Source organism: Nicotiana tabacum, chromosome 2 (genome assembly GCF_000715075.1).
Source record: "Nicotiana tabacum cultivar K326 chromosome 2, ASM71507v2, whole genome shotgun sequence".
Lineage (NCBI taxonomy): Eukaryota > Viridiplantae > Streptophyta > Magnoliopsida > Solanales > Solanaceae > Nicotiana > Nicotiana tabacum.
This window is the reverse complement of record NC_134081.1, coordinates 10,102,335-10,123,367: the sequence shown is the minus strand read 5'-3', so window position 1 is coordinate 10,123,367 and position 21,033 is coordinate 10,102,335. Positions and strand designations below refer to the sequence as shown.

At 39.9% G+C, this 21,033-nt stretch overlaps 1 protein-coding gene across 1 annotated transcript; it reads right to left on the bottom strand.

The window, feature by feature from the left end:
- Window positions 1-1,318: 1,318 nt before the first annotated feature.
- LOC107776884 (putative white-brown complex homolog protein 30) lies at window positions 1,319-9,753 on the bottom strand. The gene is made up of 14 exons (XM_016596833.2): window positions 9,254-9,753; window positions 9,076-9,152; window positions 8,073-8,345; window positions 6,980-7,043; window positions 6,735-6,881; window positions 6,510-6,544; window positions 6,227-6,300; window positions 5,121-6,031; window positions 4,501-4,797; window positions 3,842-4,279; window positions 3,541-3,689; window positions 3,003-3,292; window positions 2,754-2,887; window positions 1,319-1,639 (listed from the first exon to the last, which is right to left on the bottom strand). Exons 1-14 carry the CDS (start codon window positions 9,478-9,480, stop codon window positions 1,483-1,485), a joined length of 3,273 nt encoding a protein of 1,090 aa, XP_016452319.2. The 5' UTR covers window positions 9,481-9,753; the 3' UTR covers window positions 1,319-1,482.
- Between the last annotated feature and the right edge of the window lie 11,280 nt (window positions 9,754-21,033).

The window sequence follows — 21,033 nt, the reverse complement described above, 5'->3', positions numbered from 1 at the left end:
CATCTCGTACCTATTTCTTCTTTTCCAGTTGTCAGGGCCGGTACCTTTTTTTGATGGAACACCGGGGGTGTTTCGTTCGTGCCTTTTCAATTTCTTTAATTGACTCAGCTGAAAGTGCCACTTGTCACCTTGCTGATGGTCCACGTGTCATGTCTTTTTTCTATCAATACAATTAGCAGTTCAGAAATTAAGGATATAAAAATCGAGGATACTTTGTTCTGAAGTTTGGGCGAATTGACTAATCTATAAGTACATTATAAATTGTAAATATATTTTAAATAACATACTTAAAAGTGACTACTGGTGCACTTCGCCCTGCCAAAGGTCCAAAAGGCCTTCGGAAAATTTAATTTGGGATTGAGGACCATGAGGTTGCAATTAGAAAAAGTTAAAAGGGACTATCGATTAGCAAGAAGAAGTTATGTGAATTGTCATTGGAATATCCTCTCTTTGGTCTCCCGCCCCTATGTGTATGTCTCTCCCCCTATCTTCTTTCTGTTCCTATCTTAGTTATGTTAATGTCTTTCTTTTTATTCTCTTATTCCAGATTCCTTTTTTCTCTTATTCTCTTCTCCCTGTGTGTTCAAGACTTCCTATATATATAACATGATGTAAAAAATTCTTTTTCTAATACGCCAAATCAAACATTATATTATTTATTATAAAAGTTCTATCTAGAGTTTTTTTCCTAATCCCTTTTACTAAATTACTCCTAAAAGATAACTGAATGACTCGTCACACTTCAAAAAGATGGGTGCAAAACTCGAAATATGGTAAATGTATTGATCAAATATGTTTCACATTAACCACAAAATGCACCTATGTTTTTCAAACGATGGTATATGGATCAACTTATATGAGTCTTAACATTTTATTTGTAATATTTTTACCGGCACAAATAAGGTATAAAGAAGAAAATTATATTTTTTTAAATCTTTGTTGGACTCGGAAATCAAACCTTGATCGTCGGTAATTTTCATTGCCAAGTCATTGACAAATAAACCACACCCTTGGATTCACACAAACCTAATATACTATGCTGCGATTTTAATTTTTTTTCCTTAGTCACCATTTTGTTCAAACATAGAGGAAACATAATAGGGAAAAGGATCAAATTGCTTTCCTCTAACTTCACATCATCCATTTTTTACTCTTGTGTCAAATTTACGTTTTACCTTGGTCATTTCCAAATAAAGTCGCCAAGGGACCAGACTCTTGCAAAAATGTAAGATAAGACTGCATACAATAGATTTGACATAGTTTGGCCCTTCCGCGAATCCGGGAACATAGCGAGAACTTAGTGCACCGGACTATCACGTAGATAAAGTCACCCTCTTCTCATTCCAGCAACGAAGAAGCCATTTTAGCACTCCCCATTTAGTGTCAAAAAACTTGATGTGATATACATTTGATGCCAAAAAGCCCTAAACCTATGCCTTTTAATCTTGTTGTAACAACAAGAGATGTGAAAAAATTAATGGTTTATTTCTTTTTAATAATCACTAAACAAAGGTAAGCTATTAAACGACTAAGTACACCAGTGAGCATCAGTAACAATAGAGAATAATGCCATTGATGTACATCAAATCCTAGCTCCAATAGCTTGGCACAACGAGTTATCAACCATACTCCTGAATATCTGAAGAGAAACAAAAAATTAAAGCTGAACATATGAGAAAATGCTAATAAACATGATCACCAAGAAGTAAAAGTTGGTCATTTTAGTAAAGTCAAGATTATTAACTATGCAGTATTCCTAGTTCCAAGCAATTTCACCAGTTACCTTGTTCTACGACTACCTTTTTTCCTCCGGTTGTTTCCTTCGTTTGTTTCAAAGATGTGAGCAAAACAACAACAACAACAAAAAACCTAGTGTAATCCCACAAGTAGGCTTTGAGGAGGGTAATGTGTACGGTTGTTTCCTTCGTTTGTTTCAAAGATGTGAGCAAAACAACAACAACAACAAAAAACCTAGTGTAATCCCACAAGTAGGCTTTGAGGAGGGTAATGTGTACGCGGACCTTACCCATATCTTGAGAAGGTAGATGAGTTGTTTCCGATAGACCATCAACTCAGATTAGATAAAAAAGAAGTAACAAGAAACAACAACACCAGCAAACCAATCAGCAAACCGAAAGAACAAGAACAACAAGTAATAATAGAAATCTAAGAATAAATGCCCGAATCATCGAAGTCTAACTTCCTGCATCTTATTCTCCATAGGGGCCACACCCACCTTGTCTCGAATATTTTTATTCCTAATTTTTTTTAATTCCGGTATGTTCGCACATCCAATGTAGAAATTGTTTTCTGTATGCTAATTGGTTTTCATATGCATGCTGCGGAACAAATGTATAAGCCAAAACATGGCTTCCTAAACGAAACGAAAAGGCTAACTTCGATTTAATCTCTCGCACAGGTTGAATGATTTTCATCTCCTTTCAGAAACTCTGAAGACTTTCCTTCTTTTTTCCTTTCTCTTTCCCCTAATTACTTTCACATTTCTTATAGAGAAGAAAGTAAGAAGAATGAGTTCAGATGCCCGTTCTATCAATCCGTTCACATCTTTATTGCTCATTTGTCCTCTCATTCCACATTGCGACATAATTTAGAACATTGTGAAAGGTGAAAAAGCATGTTACTGTTTCCGAGACTTGGTGCTAGCGACAAATCAATCTAATATTGATAATGAAACAACACAAACTGCTGAATATACAAGGCAATTTGTAAGGATGGGAATATAAAGTACCAACCTTTCAGCACTTGCAACGACAAAAGCTTCCATAGCCCACCTTGGGTAACAAAACTTTGCTATGTATTTTCCAACAGTCCCGTCTGGTTCCTGGTTTGCAATGAGAGTCAAAACAACAGGAACAAGAACACACCACTGTTTGAATGCCCAACAAGAATCATGTCAGTATAAAGAATCAGGAAAAAGGTAAAATATGACAATGAAAAAAAATCAGGAGAAAGAAGTACATGTTAATGATCGTATTACATACCAATTGCGCCTGTCCGGGTGCAAAGCAGATGGCAAATATATAAGCTATGCCGGTCACACAATATACAAGGCAGAGGAAAACAAGGTAGTTGTCGGCGAAGGATGATCTTGGACTATTTAAGAAATAGAACATCGATAGGAAAACCAAAGGCTTTATAAGAGTATTGAAATGGTCTATTGTATCCTTGGACATAAAATAAGCTAGACTGCTCATGCCGCTTTCTCTCTCCCTCCAGTATTCTAACCTGTCCAGTGAAAAGGATCTCAACGCTGCAATCTTACAGAGGAGTGCTGCAATTCATCAACAAAGATCAGAAAATGAGGAATAGATCAGAAAATGAGGAATGACATAAAGTCGGTAACATCGCCTAGTATTTGGAACAGAAAAACATCGCACGTTTATGCATGTGGTGGCTATATAACTCATTGCCTCTCAATGAGGCAATGAGTTAACTTTCATTCATATTTCCATAGAAAGTAAAGCAAGTTAAATCCACCACATATAAGGAAAATATATATATAGCAAGTATTCCACTTACACACAGCAATCACACTATACATGTAGCCGTAGTATCCGAAGGTGTCACCCTTCTGGTTGGATAGGATTCCTAAGCATCCTCCAGCAACCAAAAGAATTAAATAATCTGCTGCTTGTATTTGAGCTTCTCTCAATCGCTGTTTGCCTACCCTGAAGATGGTAATCGCATTAAATATTATTATATAATGACTTGTGCAAGAAAAATAACAGATCTCATCCAGATAACTTTAGATGCAAATATTTCCATGTCATAAACTCTTAAAGTCACTGACACAATATTAGAAAATCAAGATATGCAATACCTTCCCAGATAATATCTGTACTGCCGGGTTACGCCTGGAGTGATTCTATTAGACATGTCATGGGATTTCAACAAGCCTTGAGACAGAGAATCTCGCTTCTCATGCCATGCATCAACGGAAAAAGATTGTTCGGGAGCTGCTGCAACACCTTTGGAGGACATTGCAATCTGATCACATAATTCCATCATATCGGGGGGTACAGTGTAACCGTTATGAAGCATCCATCGGACAGGAAATTGTTCCACAGTCACACCTCCACCTGGTTTGACCATACCCTCAAGAATGTCAATGAAATGGTCAGGAGGATTTACACGATCGGGTACCGTGATTCCAAGGTTTGCAAAGTATTCTTCTACTTTCTTCACTGGGCCGTGATACGCAACAAGACCACCTTTCGCTAGAAGTACCAAGTCATCGAACATCTTATACAAGGTATAGCTGAAGAAAACAAACATACATCATTCTATCACACATATATCAGAATATACTTAAATTGTGTGCACACATGGAAAATCACAGTCCTTTCAACACCATCCATTTCTTTTCTATGGAGCGCAAAAATAAATCACGAGATAAAAGCATCTTAAACTATCTAAACTGTGTATCTAGTTTCTGTGCAAAATAATAGAAGTTGATTGGAGATGAAAAGCTCTACATACCTTGGCTGGTGAACAACCATGCAAATATTTACACCTTCAAGAGCTTCACGTCTAAGGGCTTTAAGAAGTAGGTTAGAAGATGAGCTGTCTAAACCGGATGTAGGTTCATCCAAGATTAGCAGTGAAGGTTCCATGACCATTTCCATCCCCACATTTACTCTTTTCCTCTGGCCGCCAGAAATCCCACGCTTCTCAACCGTTCCAACCAGCGAATCTCTAACTGCCTGAAGACCCAATGATTCAATAACTCTCTCAACTACAAGAACCTTATCAGCCTTTGGCAAGTCTGCTGCTAGTCTTTATGATGTTCAAAGTTCAACAGAAGACATAAAATGTCAATAAGAAAATGAGAACGAGCATTTAAAATGTCAAGTTAATCAAACTTGATCTGAATGTAAACTTGGAGTAGCATCTTATTGCATAAGCAAAGCCTAAAATATATGGAGGACAAATAGAAAGTAAATAAAAATTTAAAGAAACACAAAAGGCAATAGAACAATTTAAATTTTTTTCATTTCAACAAAACTCAAAAAAGAAAGTCTGGATCTAGTTCTTTGGCAGTGCCAGTCTCTGTAAGGTAATATGAAAAAACATGCAGAGTCTATTAGTGTAACTTATACCTGCATCTTGCATTAAACCGAAGGTTCTCTTCGACAGTGAGGTTTCCATGGACTATATCATCTTGGGCAACAAAACCTATAATTTTCTTGTACAAGTGAATAGAATCAGCCCTTCCATTTATGAGAACCATCCCGGATAACGTGCATTGCGTTAGCTTCCCAGCCACCGCAGAAAGAAATGTAGTTTTCCCCGCCCCGGACGGACCCATGACAGCAGAAATCCGCCCGGGCATCAGTTTTCCAGTAACAGACCTCATCAAATGTTTGTGCTTCTTTTTAAGAGTAATTGTCAGGTCTTTGAAAACAATCTCAATTGGAGGCCTAGTCTTGATCTCCGTATTATCATCTGTCGCCATTGAGATAACTCCTGAGAATGTCATATTCTTAGTTTTTTGCTCCATAGCTTTCTCTTTCTCAAGTTGACCATATGCATATTTAAAAATTTGACTCCTAGTATGCAGTTGTTTAGCATTTAGTGCTTGCTTCTTTATGTTCTTATCTCCAATCTGCATATGGAACCCCTCGATATTGTCTGTTTCATTTTCAATTGAATGCATCATTTTTGTGAGATCACTAGGTCCCTTTTTATTTGCTTTTGAAGCCGCACTTGAGCTGCTTGGACCTTTAGGTGGTACGGATGCTTCATCGTTAGTTTTAGGTAGGTTGAAACCTCCTCTTGGTCCTTGCTTCACACTCGTTTTCTTTGAGAAAGTGCGAGATAACTGCTGTTGCAATCCGAAAGCACGTTTCTTAGCAACATCTTTTACTAATCCCCACCTTTCTCTTGCTTGTGCAGTTTCTCGTGCATGTCTTGCTGCAGCTTCTCTGGACTTGGCGATTCTTGCATACTTGGTATTTATGACTTGATCAGAGCAATTATAAAAGATGATCAGTATAAAACTCAAACCACCCTACATTTAAAGGTGAATCGAAGTCAGATACTATCCAACAACTTCATTTATAAATACAATAAAAACAAAAATAAAGACAGATCTGGAAACAGACACCAAGTTCCCGAGATAAATTGAAGCTGAGGACCAGGAAATCTAGTGTGTTTTCATGAAAAAGAAAATTCAATTAACTAAATTAAATAAGAGTTCACTTACAATAAGGATAAAACCATATACATGCAGGTTTTGTTTCTCTGAATGCGCACGGCAAGTACTCAATTTGATGCATGCTGCAATAATCAAAATGCCAAATGATGAACATCTTTGTTTGCTGTCATTGTAAACGTAAATTGAAGCAAAAAATACATTAACAGATTCCCCAGTAAGAAAATGTAACTAGTGTGCTTTAAACATTAGCCTAAGGTGGCTCCGCCACTGGCTGTAACTTCCACCTCCCCTCTAACGAGCTAAGCTTTCAATGCGTCTTAAGAGGATTTACCTTTCTGCGCTGTAGACCCCTTCCTGCAGTAATTTCTGGAATTGCACAAGTAGAAACATAGTGAATCAAGATTGTAATAGAATTTTTAAAAAGTGACGGTAATTAATGCATCGGAAATTTTAGTTCAAGTTAAAGAGCCAGATTATGAAAAATATGCAAGTACTTGGTTACTGCTTCAGAAGACAAACATGAAATGCTGTGAGTTGTGGGATCGAAATTCAATACCCTTCCGAACAAGTAACCTTTTTGGTTGTAGTCGGACAGTAAGATCCCGGTGAACAGAATAACTCCCCACCACTTGTTTCACTACCCCACGTATCAGCTGCTCCACACGAGTGATTTACCTTGCCCGGAGGTTGTTGGTATGCATATCTGGAAATTTTCTTTACCAAACACGTATTAACTGATCATATGACTATAGAAAGGCATGCTGCAATAGAAATAAAGCAAAAGCGGAGCTAGAAACTTACGGATCACATACACCATTTGTTTTGTTGAGTGTAGCACGAGGGCAGTAAGCACCTAATGGACAAGCTACATATGATACAATATGGAAAGCAAGTTACTCACAAAGTTTTTTTTAAAGAGAGCTAATTAAAACTGTATTTGGCAAGACATACATTCAATTTGTTAGCATTAGAATTATTCACATCATCGTTAATGCAGAGGTTGCAGTGTAATAACTAAGCAAAATAGTGACTTTTATCGCAGATGACACCTTCATTGAGGACAAGACTAGACTCAGGGGCGGAGACAACGTACATGTTACGGGTTCGGTTGAACCTAGTAACTTTAGAAATCAATTGAATATGAACAAATTCATAATTTAGAACCCAGTAATTTAAAAGAACTAGGATTTCGAACCCAATAACTTCAAATGCTAGCTCCGCCTCTGAGTGTAAACTCATTACAACAAACACTAAACCACCTTCATTTCCCGTACAAGAAGTAAGATATATGCATAATACCTAAGCAATTAACATAAATCCCTGAGGAAACAACATATCACACAATAAGGTAAGTCATTAGATATACTTACATATCATGCAAGTCAAGCCTCGAGGGCAGAAAAAACCCTCACAAGGTTGATATAAAAAGAAGTAACATATATGTATAATAACTAAGCAAAACAGTGACTTTTATCACATATGAATAAATTTGAGCATTAAACAATATCTGCAAATAGAGGAATTAAATCATTTGTAGCTATCAAACCACAGCTAGGCTACCAAAACTTGTATGCCTATTATTGCCTTGTAAAGGTTGCTTTTGCATATATTACACACAAAATCTTCGAAGGACATTTTCAGGCCAACTATTCAGGAAGGTTTTAAAGTTCTACGCATTAATGGTATTAAAAATATTTGCACAATCTTCAAGTTACTTATAAGGTAATTACAAGTAAGTCCCTATATGAGTATTAATCAGTAACCTGGTAAAATGCTATCACCTATACTGATAGCGTAAAAACTCTTACGTGTTGTTGTATATAACTTAAACCCTTGAGGAATTAACATATAAGATGATTGATAATGAAGAAGGAAAGTCATTAGATACACTTACGTATCATGCAAGTCAAGCCTCGGGGGCAGAAAAATCCCTCACAACAAGGTTGACTGTCACGAGTCCGATCAGGCATATCTTTTGCATTCTTAAGGTCAACTTTATTTGCAGGAACACTGCAAGCCCAGCCCGGTTCACATCCTGGAAACCAAGATGTCAAGTTACAATTCCTATTGGGTTTTAAGACTTGAGTTTTTGTGGTTGATTTTGTAACCAGAAAACTGGAGAAGTAGAACTTCATCTCCGCAGCATTACACAGTCTCTGTGTCACGTCTGTTAAGATGATCAGCGTACTGTCAGAGATTAACCGTGTTTCGAACTATATCAGAATCTAAATGACCAAAATTTTGATGATCAAATGTGAAACACAATGACAAAACTTCCACTTAATGTTTGTGGCTCGTTTCTTTAAAAGTTTAAGTTATATACATTCGTAGTATAAAGCATGTCAAGCTTAACATGGAGAGTTATTTGTCAATGAACAGAACATAACTGATAAACCCCTTTCTTTAACATGCCCCATGAATTCATATAAACAGTAATTTCAAGTTTCAACGGTTGATTATACTATATTCCCAATATTCTTGAATGCATTTTATCAGAAGACATGGCGACCAAAATTTTGCCAACAAGTTCGTTAGGATCAAAACATATTGTATTAAAAACATAAACAAATTAAGTATGATACAAAAGAAACTGGAATTAGCTACTAACTTTGTCGCTAAATTGCCCGTTGCTAACAGAATTTCTGGCATTTTTTCTGTTTAGCTATAGAATTTGTCCGTTGGTAATTCATGTTTTTTTAGTATATCGATAAACAAACTAAATGGTGCAACTGTGCCAATAGAAATAATAGCGAATTCCCTAATTTATTTCCATTTTAACATGAATTAAGGTTTTTTGATGATGAAAACTAATACCTCTAAGACCTCTCCACCTTAACATGTATGCAACTATATTATATAAGAATTTAGAACAGAATAAGAAAAAAGAAAATCAATACCGTTGGTCTCTTTAAAGCAATTGTTTAAGAAGTCCAAATTTTTAGCAAAATTAAATGCCTCTTTCAACTCAGCATCCCTAAAACAAAAACAGTAAGTATTAATTAGCAAATAAAAGTATACATACATATATTATAATTAGGACATGTTAAATTACAGGCTAATTAATTTAACACTTACACATCCTTAATGCAAAATCCCAAAGCAGTGGTAATATCATCATGGTATACTTTGGTTAGATTTGCAAGTTGGTTATAAATGAAAGATGCAAGAATAGGGACACCAGTGGCAATAGGATTAGAAGGAGGAGATTTATTACTATTTGCACACAAAAAACATGGAAAGAAACTCAATCCAAGAATCATAAACAAATAATAACATGGCAACCATATCCTAATTTTTCCCATTTCATCTAATATTTCAAGAAAATGTTACCACTAATGATACATAATTAAATAGGAAAAACCCAAGAACAAAAAATGGAGAATTTTTTAAAGGGAAATGGAGAGGAGAAGAAGGTAGCTCCAGAACCAAAAGGAGTTACAGGAGCCAAAAAAAACAAGAAAAAGTTTTTTTTGGTCAAAAGATTTGAGAGATGAATTGTGAGAGAGATGTGTAGGAATTCCTTTGTTTTTGGGAAGAGAAAAGGTATGGAGAGATTAATGGCTGAATTGGAGGAAAGGAATTTATGTCTGTGTAATATATTGTGCTTCTGTTGTGTTGTGTGCTTTTGTGCATGCAAATGTTTTTTTGATTGTTTTGTCTAATGCTGTCTTCCTGTTCCCAACACGTAGGCTTCCATGTCAATTGTCAATAAACAAGTCAAAACTTTGAGGTTATTTGAGGGGAACTTCTTCTTTTTTTTTTCTTACAAATGTGGGGAATGACTATTGACAATCCAATAATTATTTATGGGATGATTCCACATACTTCTTTTTGGATTTGGTTTTTTTAACATTTGGAAAGTATTATGTCTCGCAGGGGCAGATTCAGGATTTAAAGATTATGGGTTCCTACAACGACACGAAGTATGTATACAATAATAATTGTGTTCACAATAAAAAATTTATAGATATTCAATGAATTTCTTAATATATATATATGATTTGGACAAAAACTATTAGGTTCATGGAAACCCTTACTCTTAAGGCTAGATACGCCTCTGAATTCTCTCTTCATCCTATTTTAGTGACGATGTTTGATTTGGCGAAGTGCACAAATAATTAATTTCAAGATCCCCATTTAAGCCATAGCCGAAGTTAATAAATTTTTGCAAGTTTAGTGTTTGACCAAAAAATGTAGACTTTTGATTAAACTAATTAATATTGTACGACGAAGGGCTAAACATAGTTAATGATAATAACTTTAGATCTATAATCGATTAACACCAATCACGCAAGAGCAATGTTGAGAGCACATTAAACGTGATGTACATTCAATGTTTCAAGATCATTAATGATGGGGAATATCAAGCAATAAATAACGATAAATGACATTAAAATAAAAAAGGAGAATGATTCACCCAATATTGAATGAGGTGGATGATTCTTCTTTCTGATAATGATGGATGATAGACAAATACTAGAATGTTGGGACCCTTCTCGGATCTAATGAAAAAAGTGTGGAATAGTAGACAATCGAATCTCTTTAGAAAGGTAGTGATTGTCTTTTATCTAGAGAGAAAGTCTGCTTTTCAAAGAATATTCTTTTCAGAGAATATTACATATCCCTCTCCCCTATCTCTTTTTCTATTTATATGGAATATTCCCCAGTCAACCCTAAAAGTACAGACACCAAGAATATTCAATAGAATATTCTCATGAATATTTTATTATAAAAACTAGCCGTTAGTACTCGACCTCGGCCTTATTGACTACTCGGCTACGAGCCTCGTTATCTACTAATCGACCTCGACCATATCACTTTCTACGTACCGTTTCATGTCAAATCTTAATGAAAGCAGATTTTGACCTATACAGTTAGTCCCTCCGCTTATTATATCGGCCCTGGGCAACCTCGATGAGCGAACTCTGTCTGTCAGGCTTGAGAATTTTTATGCGAGCAGGTTGAGTAGTAGCACTTCAGACGGGATGGAAACGTGGCCTTTTGTGATCAACAACCTAGGGTCGTCGTCTCATTGTGACGCCATGTCATCATGCATCATTATTATGACTTTTCCCGATACCATGTATCTATTCATGTGCCTCTACCGCTTCGACTTTTAAGCTGGGCAACTGCGGTTTGCTTCCTCGGTATTGATTCCCTAACTCTTATAAATGAGGATATTAAGTTCTTAGGTTCACTTTTTGCTTTCTAAAAATCGGATTTTCATACCCTCTTCTTCCTCAATCAGAATCTCTACTTCCTTGACCTTACTTCATACTCCTTCCTTCACCGATTTCGGTGGTTCTTGCTACTCGACTCTTCTGCGTTTGCACCCCCTCTATTCATAAATAAAAATGGATAATGTGTCTTCCAGTTCTGGGGGGATACCTAATCCTGCTCCTTTGGCAGTATACATGTCTCCCCATGACGGTGGGGCTGCCATTGCTATAGAAGATGAAAGCTTTCCTATGCTAGAGGTAATTTCTCGTAGTGATAAGGCTAGAACTGACTTCTTAAAGCTACCCGAGGATGACCCTGAGGCCGTAGAGTCTGCAATGGACGCGGTTGCCCTTGCTAATTTCAGGGCAAAGTTCAAAATTCTAGTCCACATCGATTTGGTCCCGGCTGGACGCGATGTGGTGCAGATTCATTGCCCTGGATATTGCACGTTCTATGCATATCCATTCTACGTGGGCTATTCTTTTCCCATTCTCCCATTGGCAGAGGAGTTCTGCCGCTACTACGGCGTCTGCCCGACTCATCTTTCTCCTTATATCTACAAGCTCATCCTCATGCTGTCAAAGTACGCGGAATTGGTTGGCCGCAGGGTCTCTCTTCGCCACCTGATGCACCATTTCGCGCTGAGTTTTTATAGAGGGATGGTGTTGCACCTTCGTCACCGTGGAGGCAAAAGTTTGGTAGTAAAGATGGACTATAAAGGGAATCGTCGATTCTGGTTTAATTACTTCTTTGTCAAGACTGAGGACGTGGTGGCGAACATGAATGGATTTCTGAGGCGTGAAATTACGCTCGTAAGTATTTTCACCAAGTGTTCATTTTGCTCGTTCTGGTCGTAGTCTAACTGTTCTGTCTTTTTCTCCTTTAGCTGAGACCAAGCCCCCTCCATTGGTCGCGAATATTCACGAATGGGTTAGCCAGATCTTGCCCCACACAGTGGGGATTCATGGGTGGCCGACCTTTTTCCAGAGATTCGGGCCCAAGCTTTCAGCGACCAGTGAGTTTGTCCGTTCATATAGTGACTTTTTACTTATACCGTGCTGGCTTTGTGGTCGCGTGTTCGTCATGGCTTTGATAGTTGTCGTTCTAATCACTTTTGCAGTGGGGTCTTCGAAGCTCCGGCATTTCGTAAGAGGAAGGTCGTTTCTGTTCCTATTGCTGTGGTGAGACCTGCTCAGTCATCGACTACTGCGACAGGTGTCTCAACTTCGCCTCTACGTCATCTAGTTGACGAGGATGATGAGGAAGGATCGTCGCCGACTGATGATAATTTGCTTTGCTGCAAGAGGTGATCTGTCGGTATCGGCGAAGGAAGTGTCCGCGTGGGAAGTTCGGTGATAGATATTTTCGTCATCAGAGAAACGATGACTATAGATCTCAGAGTTGGTGCCGAGCAGTCGTCCACGATCCCGCCGCAGTCAGGGGCCGAGGGATGTACTTTGCTCCTTGAGGCCGAAACGGTTTTTGAAGGGTCATCGGCGCGGATACCCGAACGCCTTACAAGGGGGTGAGGCATCAATCTCTTCACCGACCGAGGGCCCTTCCTCTCGGGTTGACAACAAGGGAAAAAGTGTTGCCGAAGAGGATTATGAGACGGGCTTCGATATGGACGCCGAGAAGTTAGGATAATGGGGGAAGGACTTACCCGACTTGAGGTGAGGTTGGAAGGGAGCACGCAGACCATTGCGATCCCTTTGGATCGGGACCTATTAGTTGATATAGAGTACGTGGTCCCTTCTCTTGGTCCACTCTATTCCGATGTGGAGGGTAAGACCCTCGAGAAGCTAAAGGATTCCACTTTGTCGAAGAGTATAGCCGGCCTTGCTCTTAGTGTATGTTTGGTATTCTATTTCCTTATTCGTTTTTTATGTTGATTTTGACTTTGTTCTTACCCGCTCTAGCTTTCTTTTCAGACCGTGATCTTAGAGATTGAAAGTTCCCGCCGATAGGAGAGGAGTAAGGTTATTTTCCAAAAGATGGAGCAGAAATATCGCGAATATCGTGATAAGCGCTGTGAGCTTTGCCGGCGAGTTGGTGGTAGTAGCAACTTCCGGGCCCTCTAAAACGAGCTAAAGGAGAAGGATGACGAATTAGTGAAGGTCATCAGAAAATGTAGTGGAGACCCAGTGCGCCAACCTTCAGTCCCAAGTGGTCTCGCTGCGTGCCGAGCTGGAGGAGTGTAAACTTCGAGCGGCCGTTTTAAGTGGCGAGGTCATCGAGACGGTAGCGGATTTAGAGAGGGAGGAGTTGGTTAGTTTAATTAACTCACATTCGCCTCGTTAAAAACCTCCTCGAGAAAACTCGATTGGGACAAAACTCAAGTGAGGGAAAAAGAGTGAGACTTAGAGGACGTTTTTTCTTAAAAGTTGAAATACTTGAGGTGGGCAACGTTCCAGTTGTTTGGCAGTTGTTTTCCTTCCATTGTTTCTAGTTTAAATGACATTTTATTTGCCGTTGCCATGATTTTGTATGGGCCGTCCCAATTCGTCCCTAGTTTGCCTTCCCGCGGGTCTTTACTTGCTTGTGTTTTGGCCTTGAGCACGTAGTCCTCGACTCTGAGTGGTCTGATCTTGGCTTTTTTATTATAATAGCGTTCTGCCTGCTGTTTTTGGGCGACCCCTTATGTAGGCCATATCTCTCCGTTCTTTGACTTCATCGAGCTCTTACCTTCTGCTTTCATCATTTCTCGGCCCGCTCTCATGGGAGTATCGCAAACTGGGCTCTCCGACTTCAACTAGTATTACCGCATCAGTCCCATAGACTAAAGAGTACGGTGTCTCTCATGTACTCGTCTTTGGCGTTGTGCGATAGGCCCAAAACACTTCTGGTAACAGCTCCGATCATAATCCCTTGGCGTCCTTAAGCTTTTTCTTCATGATGTTCAATATTGATTTATTGGAGGATTCTGCTTGCCCGTTGCCCGCGAGGTGGTATGGTATGGAGAGTATTCTTTTGATATGCCATTCTTGAAAAATTCGGCGACCTTTTTCCCCATAAATTGGGGTCTGTTATCGCAACTGATCTCTTTGGGGAGGCCGAAGCGACACACAATGTTTTTCCATATAAAGGCGATCACTTTCTGTTCGCGTATTTGGGCGAATGCTCTTGCTTCTACCCACTTTGAAAAATAGTAAGTTAAAACCAAAAGAAATCGTACGTTACCTCGCCCCGCAGGGAGGGGGGCGACGATGTCCATTCCCCATTTGATGAAAGGCCAAGTGGAGGTGACCGAGTGGAGATGCTCGCCCGTTTGATGGATCAATGAGGCGTATTTTTGGCATTGTTCGCATTGTTTTACGAATTCTGCGGACTCTTTTTTCATGGTCGGCCAGTAGTAACCTGCCCGTATGAGACATTTGACCAGAGTTCGATTGCCTGAGTGAACTCCACATTGGCCTTCGTGGACTTCTTCCAATACGCGTCGCGTCTGATTCGGGCCTAAGAATTTTGCTAGGGGGCTGCCATACGTCCTTTTATATAGGTCGTTGTGAATGATGTTGTACCTGGCCGCTTGCATCCGGAGCTTCTTGGCTTCCTTTTTATCATCTGGGAGTACTCTATCCTGCAAGTATGTAACAATACGATTGTGCCATCCCAGGTTAGATTTATGGTCCTTACCTCGATTTGATCTATCGATGAGTGGAGGAGGGTGACCACGTCTCCTTCTCCGGTTATGCTTTTAGTTGTTGCCGCTAATTTGGCAAGGCCATCCGCTTTGATGTTTTGTGCTCGAGGGATTTGGTCGAACTCGGGCAATAGTGTGCAGATCTTGACCTGGTATTTTTGTAACCTTTGCTCTTTGATCTGGAAAGTCCCTGTGACTTGGTTGCCAATGAGTTTAGAGTCGTAGCGTAGGATGACCCGCCTTGCCCCGTACTTGAGTGCTAGCCTTAACCCTGCAATCACGGCCTCATACTCAGCCTCGTTGTTAGTCATGTCTGGGCATCTTATGGACTGGTGAACCACTTCGCCTGTCGGGACTTCGAGTACAAGTCCCAGTCCGGCCCTTGACGCATTAGAGGTGCCATCGGTGTACAAAATCCATAGATCTTGTGTTCGCGGAGGAGCGTGGGCGGCTTCTTTTTTGACTTCGGGAATTATTGCGTTGAAGTCGACAACGAAGTCGGCGAGTACTTGTGATTTTATCACCGTCCGCAGTTGATATGTGATATCATGCTCGTTTAATTCTATGGCCCACTTAGCTAATCTTCCCGATAGCTTGGGCTTATGCAAGATTCTTCTCAAGTGGAAAGTTGTGATTACCGAGATCAGATGGCATTGGAAGTAGGGTCTAAGCTTTCGTGAAGCTATGACCAAGGCCAAGGCCAGTTTTTCGAGGTGGGGATACCTCGTCTCGGTGTTGACTAGGGTTTTGCTAATGTAACAGATAGGAGATTGTGTGTCTTTATTTTCTCGGACTAGGACTGCACTCACAGCAACTTCGGATACGGTGAGGTAGACGAGAAGACGTTCCCCTAGTTCTGCTTTGGCAAGCAACGATGGCGATGATAGGTAGGCTTTTAACTCCTTCAGGGCTTGAACGCACTTGGACGTCTATAGGAGGTCATTGTCCTTCTTTAGCACGCCGAAAAACTTGTGACATTTATCAGATTATCGTGAGATGAATCTCGACAAGGCGGCGATGCGGCCGGTCAGCTTCTGAACTTATTTCTTGCTGGTTAAGTGTTCTGGTATTCCCTCAATGGCTTTGATTTGGTCGGGATTGATCTCGATGCCTCTTTGTGATACTAGGAAGCCCAGGAATTTTCCTGAAGTTACGCCAAACGCACATTTCTCAAGGTTTAGTTTCATCCCATATCGCTTGATTATGTCGAAGGCCTCTTTCAGGTGGTCGATGTGATCTTCTTTCTTTTTGGACTTGACCAACATGTCGTCTATGTAGACTTCCATGGTCTTGCCAAGTTGGTCTTTTAACATTTTGGTCACCAAACTTTGGTATGTCGCCCCTGCATTTTTCATTTCGAAGGGCATCACCCTGTAGCAGTACGTTCCTTTATGGGTGATGAAGGTGGTCTTCTCCCAGTCCTCTTGTTCCATAAGGATCTGATTATAGCCCGAGTAGGCATCTAAGAAGCTCAGTAGTTCATGCCCGGCCGTTGCGTCAATGAGCTGGTCAATGTGAGGTAGCGGGAATGAATCTTTGGGACATGCTTTGTTCAAATCCGTGAAGTCTACGCACATCCGCCACTTTCCGTTCTTGTTTTTTACCATGACCACATTGGCGACCCATTGGGGATATTTTGATTCCTTGATGGACCTATTTTCTAACAATTTTTTGACCTCCTCGCGGACTGCATCGTTTATTGCGGAATTGAACTTTCGCTTAACCTGCCTTATCGGGGGGTAAAACGGGTCGATGTTCAACTTGTGTGTGGAGACCTCCTTCTGGATACCTAGCATGTCTACATAGGAAAAAGAAAATAAGTCCACGTTAGCAGTTAAGAATTGACGGAATTTACCTGGTTCTTGAAGCTTGCAGCCGACGTAGGCTTTCTTGCTGTGGTCGTTTTCATCAAGTTGGACCGGGTCTAGGTCTTCTACGATTGATCCCGTGTCGTCTATTGTTTTAGAATCTTTGATGACGTCCGCCTTTTCATCACAGCTCGACCTCAACACAGTTAATTGCTATGCATCCTCTGTTTTGCCCTTCATTTGTTGGGTGTATGTACAATCCTGGGCGATGCGATAGCATTCTCTTGATGTGCATTGTTCTCCTCGTATGCTGAATACTCCCAATGGGGTTGGAAATTTAATAACTTGGTACAAGCTGGAGGGGACAACTCTCATGGCGTGTATCCAAGGTCGACCTATTACGGCGTTGTACACCGTATCCTGGTCCATGATGTGGAATGTGGTTTCCAGAATGACGTCACCGGCCAGGACAAGGAGTGTGATTTCCCCGGATGTTCGTTCAACTACATTGTTAAAACCTGTTAGTGTGATGCAGTGTGGTACTATCTTATCCTCGAGTTTCATTTGTGTAAGTACTCGAGGATGGACAATGCACGTGCCGCTCCCATCGTCTACCATAATGCGTCTTACATCTGTATCTAATATTCGTAATGTGATAACAAGGGCATCATAGTGAGGGAAAACCAAACCGTGGGTATCTGACTTATCGAAGATGATACTTTCTCCAAGTTTTTCATACCGTTCATGAGTGATTAACCGTTTGAGCTTGTGGCAAACTTCACGCTGTTGATCAAAATGTCGTCGCCGCCCCCGATGATCATTTGAATGGTGCGAGTCGGTGATAGTGGTTTCGACGGTCCCTGGTGTTGTTCACGTCCTCGGGCAAAGTTGGTCCTTCCTCGGTCGCTCAACAATTCTTTGAGGTGTCCTTGATGAAGCATGTTCATGACCTCATGTCTTAGGGCGATACGGTCCTCAGTTTTGTGACCTCGCTCTTGGTGGAACTCGCAGAGGGCGTCTGATTTTCTAGTGCTTGGATCTGACCTCATCTTTTATAGCCACTTTACTTTTGGTCTGAGCTTCTCCAATACATAGACTATTTCTGAGGATGACACACAAAAATTGTGAGCGGATAGTAAATGGGGCATACCTCTCTCGTTCCGGTGTGTCCTTGTCCTTGGCCTAGATGGGCCCTCTTCGTGGAGGGAGAGGGGAATGATGGCGCTTCTGACATATGGCTGATGCCTTTCTCGGTTAGATCGTGGAGCTGCAAGATCTCTCTTGGCATCATTTCTTCGATCCTTCCTGGTTTCGGCTTGTATCGAGGTCAATCGATGAGTTATCCCATTCGGGTCATCTTCGTTGGCACGGACCTCGGCATAGTAGGTGTTGTGTATTTTATCCCAAGTGGTTGGAGGATATTTCATAAGCCGGTTTAATAGTTTTCTGGTCGCCCTCGAGCCATTCATGTTCAGCACATTCTGGAAATCTGCTACAACCATTCCTTCCGATACATTCGGTAAGGTCATCCTTACTCTGTTGAAATGAGCGAGGAAGTCCCTCAATCCCTCTCCGGGTGATTGTTTGATGGCAAATATATCATCCACTATTGCATCCGCCTTTTTAGCTCCAGCATGGGCCGTTATGAACTTGTCGGCCATCTCTTCGAATGTTTCAATGGAGCGTGCGGGTAGCTGTGAATACCAAGTCAATGCTCCTCCGGTAAGGGTCTCGCCGAACATTTTCAACAAAATGGAGGAGGCTTGTTCTTTGGCGAGATCATTGCCCTTTACCGCAGTGACATAGTAAGTTACATGATCTTCGGGGTCGGTCGTACCGTCATAAATTTTCAGATAAAGCGGCATCTTGAACTTCTTGGGTATGGCATGTGGGGCAGCTTCATCACTGTAGGGTTGGTCGACGAACTGACCAGTGTCTCCTTTTGGCAAGAGTTTTGGGACAGACGGTATTTTGTCGACTCTTTCTTGGTGTTCTCTCATTTGATCCCGAAGCATTTTATTTTCATTTTCCATTTCTTCTATTTTCCTCAGAATGGCCGTGAGGGTGTCGTTACCTGCATTATTAATATTATGAGTGATACCTGTTACTGAAGGGGGAAGGTCGTGCTGCTTAGCCGTTGCTAGTGCAATGCAAGTCCTTGCATTTTCTCTAACTGCCTCCTGAGTGGGCTTGTTGAGAATGTTAGTCAGCGTATTTGTCAGCCAAGCTTCGAGTAGCTGGTGGCGCTTCTTCCGCTGTGGACGTGGAAGCTCCTTTATCGCGGGATGCTGTGATACTTCCGTGAGGGAGGGCTGATTCACTTCGTCGGGGAGAGGTGTTAGGCGTTATGTCTTCGCCTTCTGTTTTAGAGACCTCATTGATGGTATTTAAGAGGTTGGTAGTGAGATCGGCCACTACCTTCATCCTTTCTTCTCCCTTACCTGCCATGTCAGATCTGGGTGTACAAGGAAGTAGGAGCTTCTATTTTATTTTTTTTGTGAATTGTGCCAGTTATAGATCTAGAAGAAACTAAAGATTTAACTAGGCCTTCCCACAGACGACGCCAAATTGTTTGACCAAAAAATGTAGACTTTTGATTAAACTAATTAATATTGTACGACTAAGGGCTAAACATAATTAATGATAATAACTTTAGATCTATAATCGATTAACACCAATCACGCAAGAGCAATGTTGAGAGCACATTAAACGTGATGTACATTCAATGTTTCAAGATCATTAATGATGGGAAATATCAAGCAATAAATAACGATAAATGGCATTAAAATAAATAAGGAGAATGATTCACCCAATATTGAATGAGGTGGATGATTCTTTTTTCTGATAATGATGAATGATAGACAAATACTAGAATGTCGGGACCCTTCTCGGATCTAATGAAAAAAGCGTGGAATAGTAGATAATCGAATCTCTTTAGAAAGGTAGTGATTGTCTTTTATCTAGAGAGAAAGTCTGCTTTTCAAAGAATATTCTTATCAGAGAATATTACATATCCCTCTCCCCCTATCTCTTTTTCTATTTATATGAAACATTCTCCAGTCAACCCTAAAAGTACAGACACCAAGAATATTCAATAGAATATTCTCCTCAATATTCTATTACAAAAACTAGCCGTTAGCACTCGACCTAGGCCGTTATTGACTACTCGGCTACGAGCCTCGTTATCTACTAATCGACCTCGACCATATCATTTTCTACGATACCGTTTCGTGTCAAATATTAATGAAAACAGATTTTGACCCATACATTTAGTCGCTTTAAATTAAATTCGGACGAGTGAATCTGAAATTCAGATATAAGGGTCTCGAGTGTGGCTTGCCAAAGTCTTAACTTCAAACAATTTGATATTAAGCAAGACAGTTTTACGTGAAGTTTAGGCATGTATAATTGAACCTCGGGCATTTGTGCATGAAGTTCTGATATCTCACGTCTCTCAAGTATCATACTTCCTCTAGTACGAAATATCAAAGATATTGATAATCTGTCAAACTGAGAGTAGTTTATATAGTCAGTCTTTATCGCTTCCAAGTTTTTTCAAATGCACTTGATTTAAACTAACTTTCCATATTTGACATTTACGACTCACTTCTTCAAGCTTGCAACAATGGTAATTTTTAGATGGTGTTCTAATTTACTCCATGATATCTTGTATAAGAGCGGCTGGAAGAAGAAAACAAGTTTTCCAACAATACCTACTTAATTTAAACTCACGTTTCATATTACAAATCATGACCCACTTCTTCAAGGTTGTAACAATGTCGATTTTAATACTGAAAACCCTTAAATGACTATAAATGCAAAGTTTTTATAAAGGTGGCTGCGCCTTAAATGACACTGTGCAAATATGCTGCTTGTGCTTTAATTTTATTACGTAATTTAAGAAAAATAATATTTTTGAAACTTGTGATCTAAACTATGTCATATACTTTTGTCTAGTTATAAAATCACGTCATTACGCATAAAATGAAAATATAAAATCGAATTATTTCTAAATATAAAAGTATGTTATACTTTTTTGGAGAGATTAAAAAAAGTGTGTCAAATGAAGTGGACAGAGGAAGTAGTTTCATTTGCTCTTGTAATTGTTTATTCAGATAGTGTTTAGATATAATTAAGAGAGACTTGAAGTATTACTAAGAGATTACAATATGGTAACCTATATA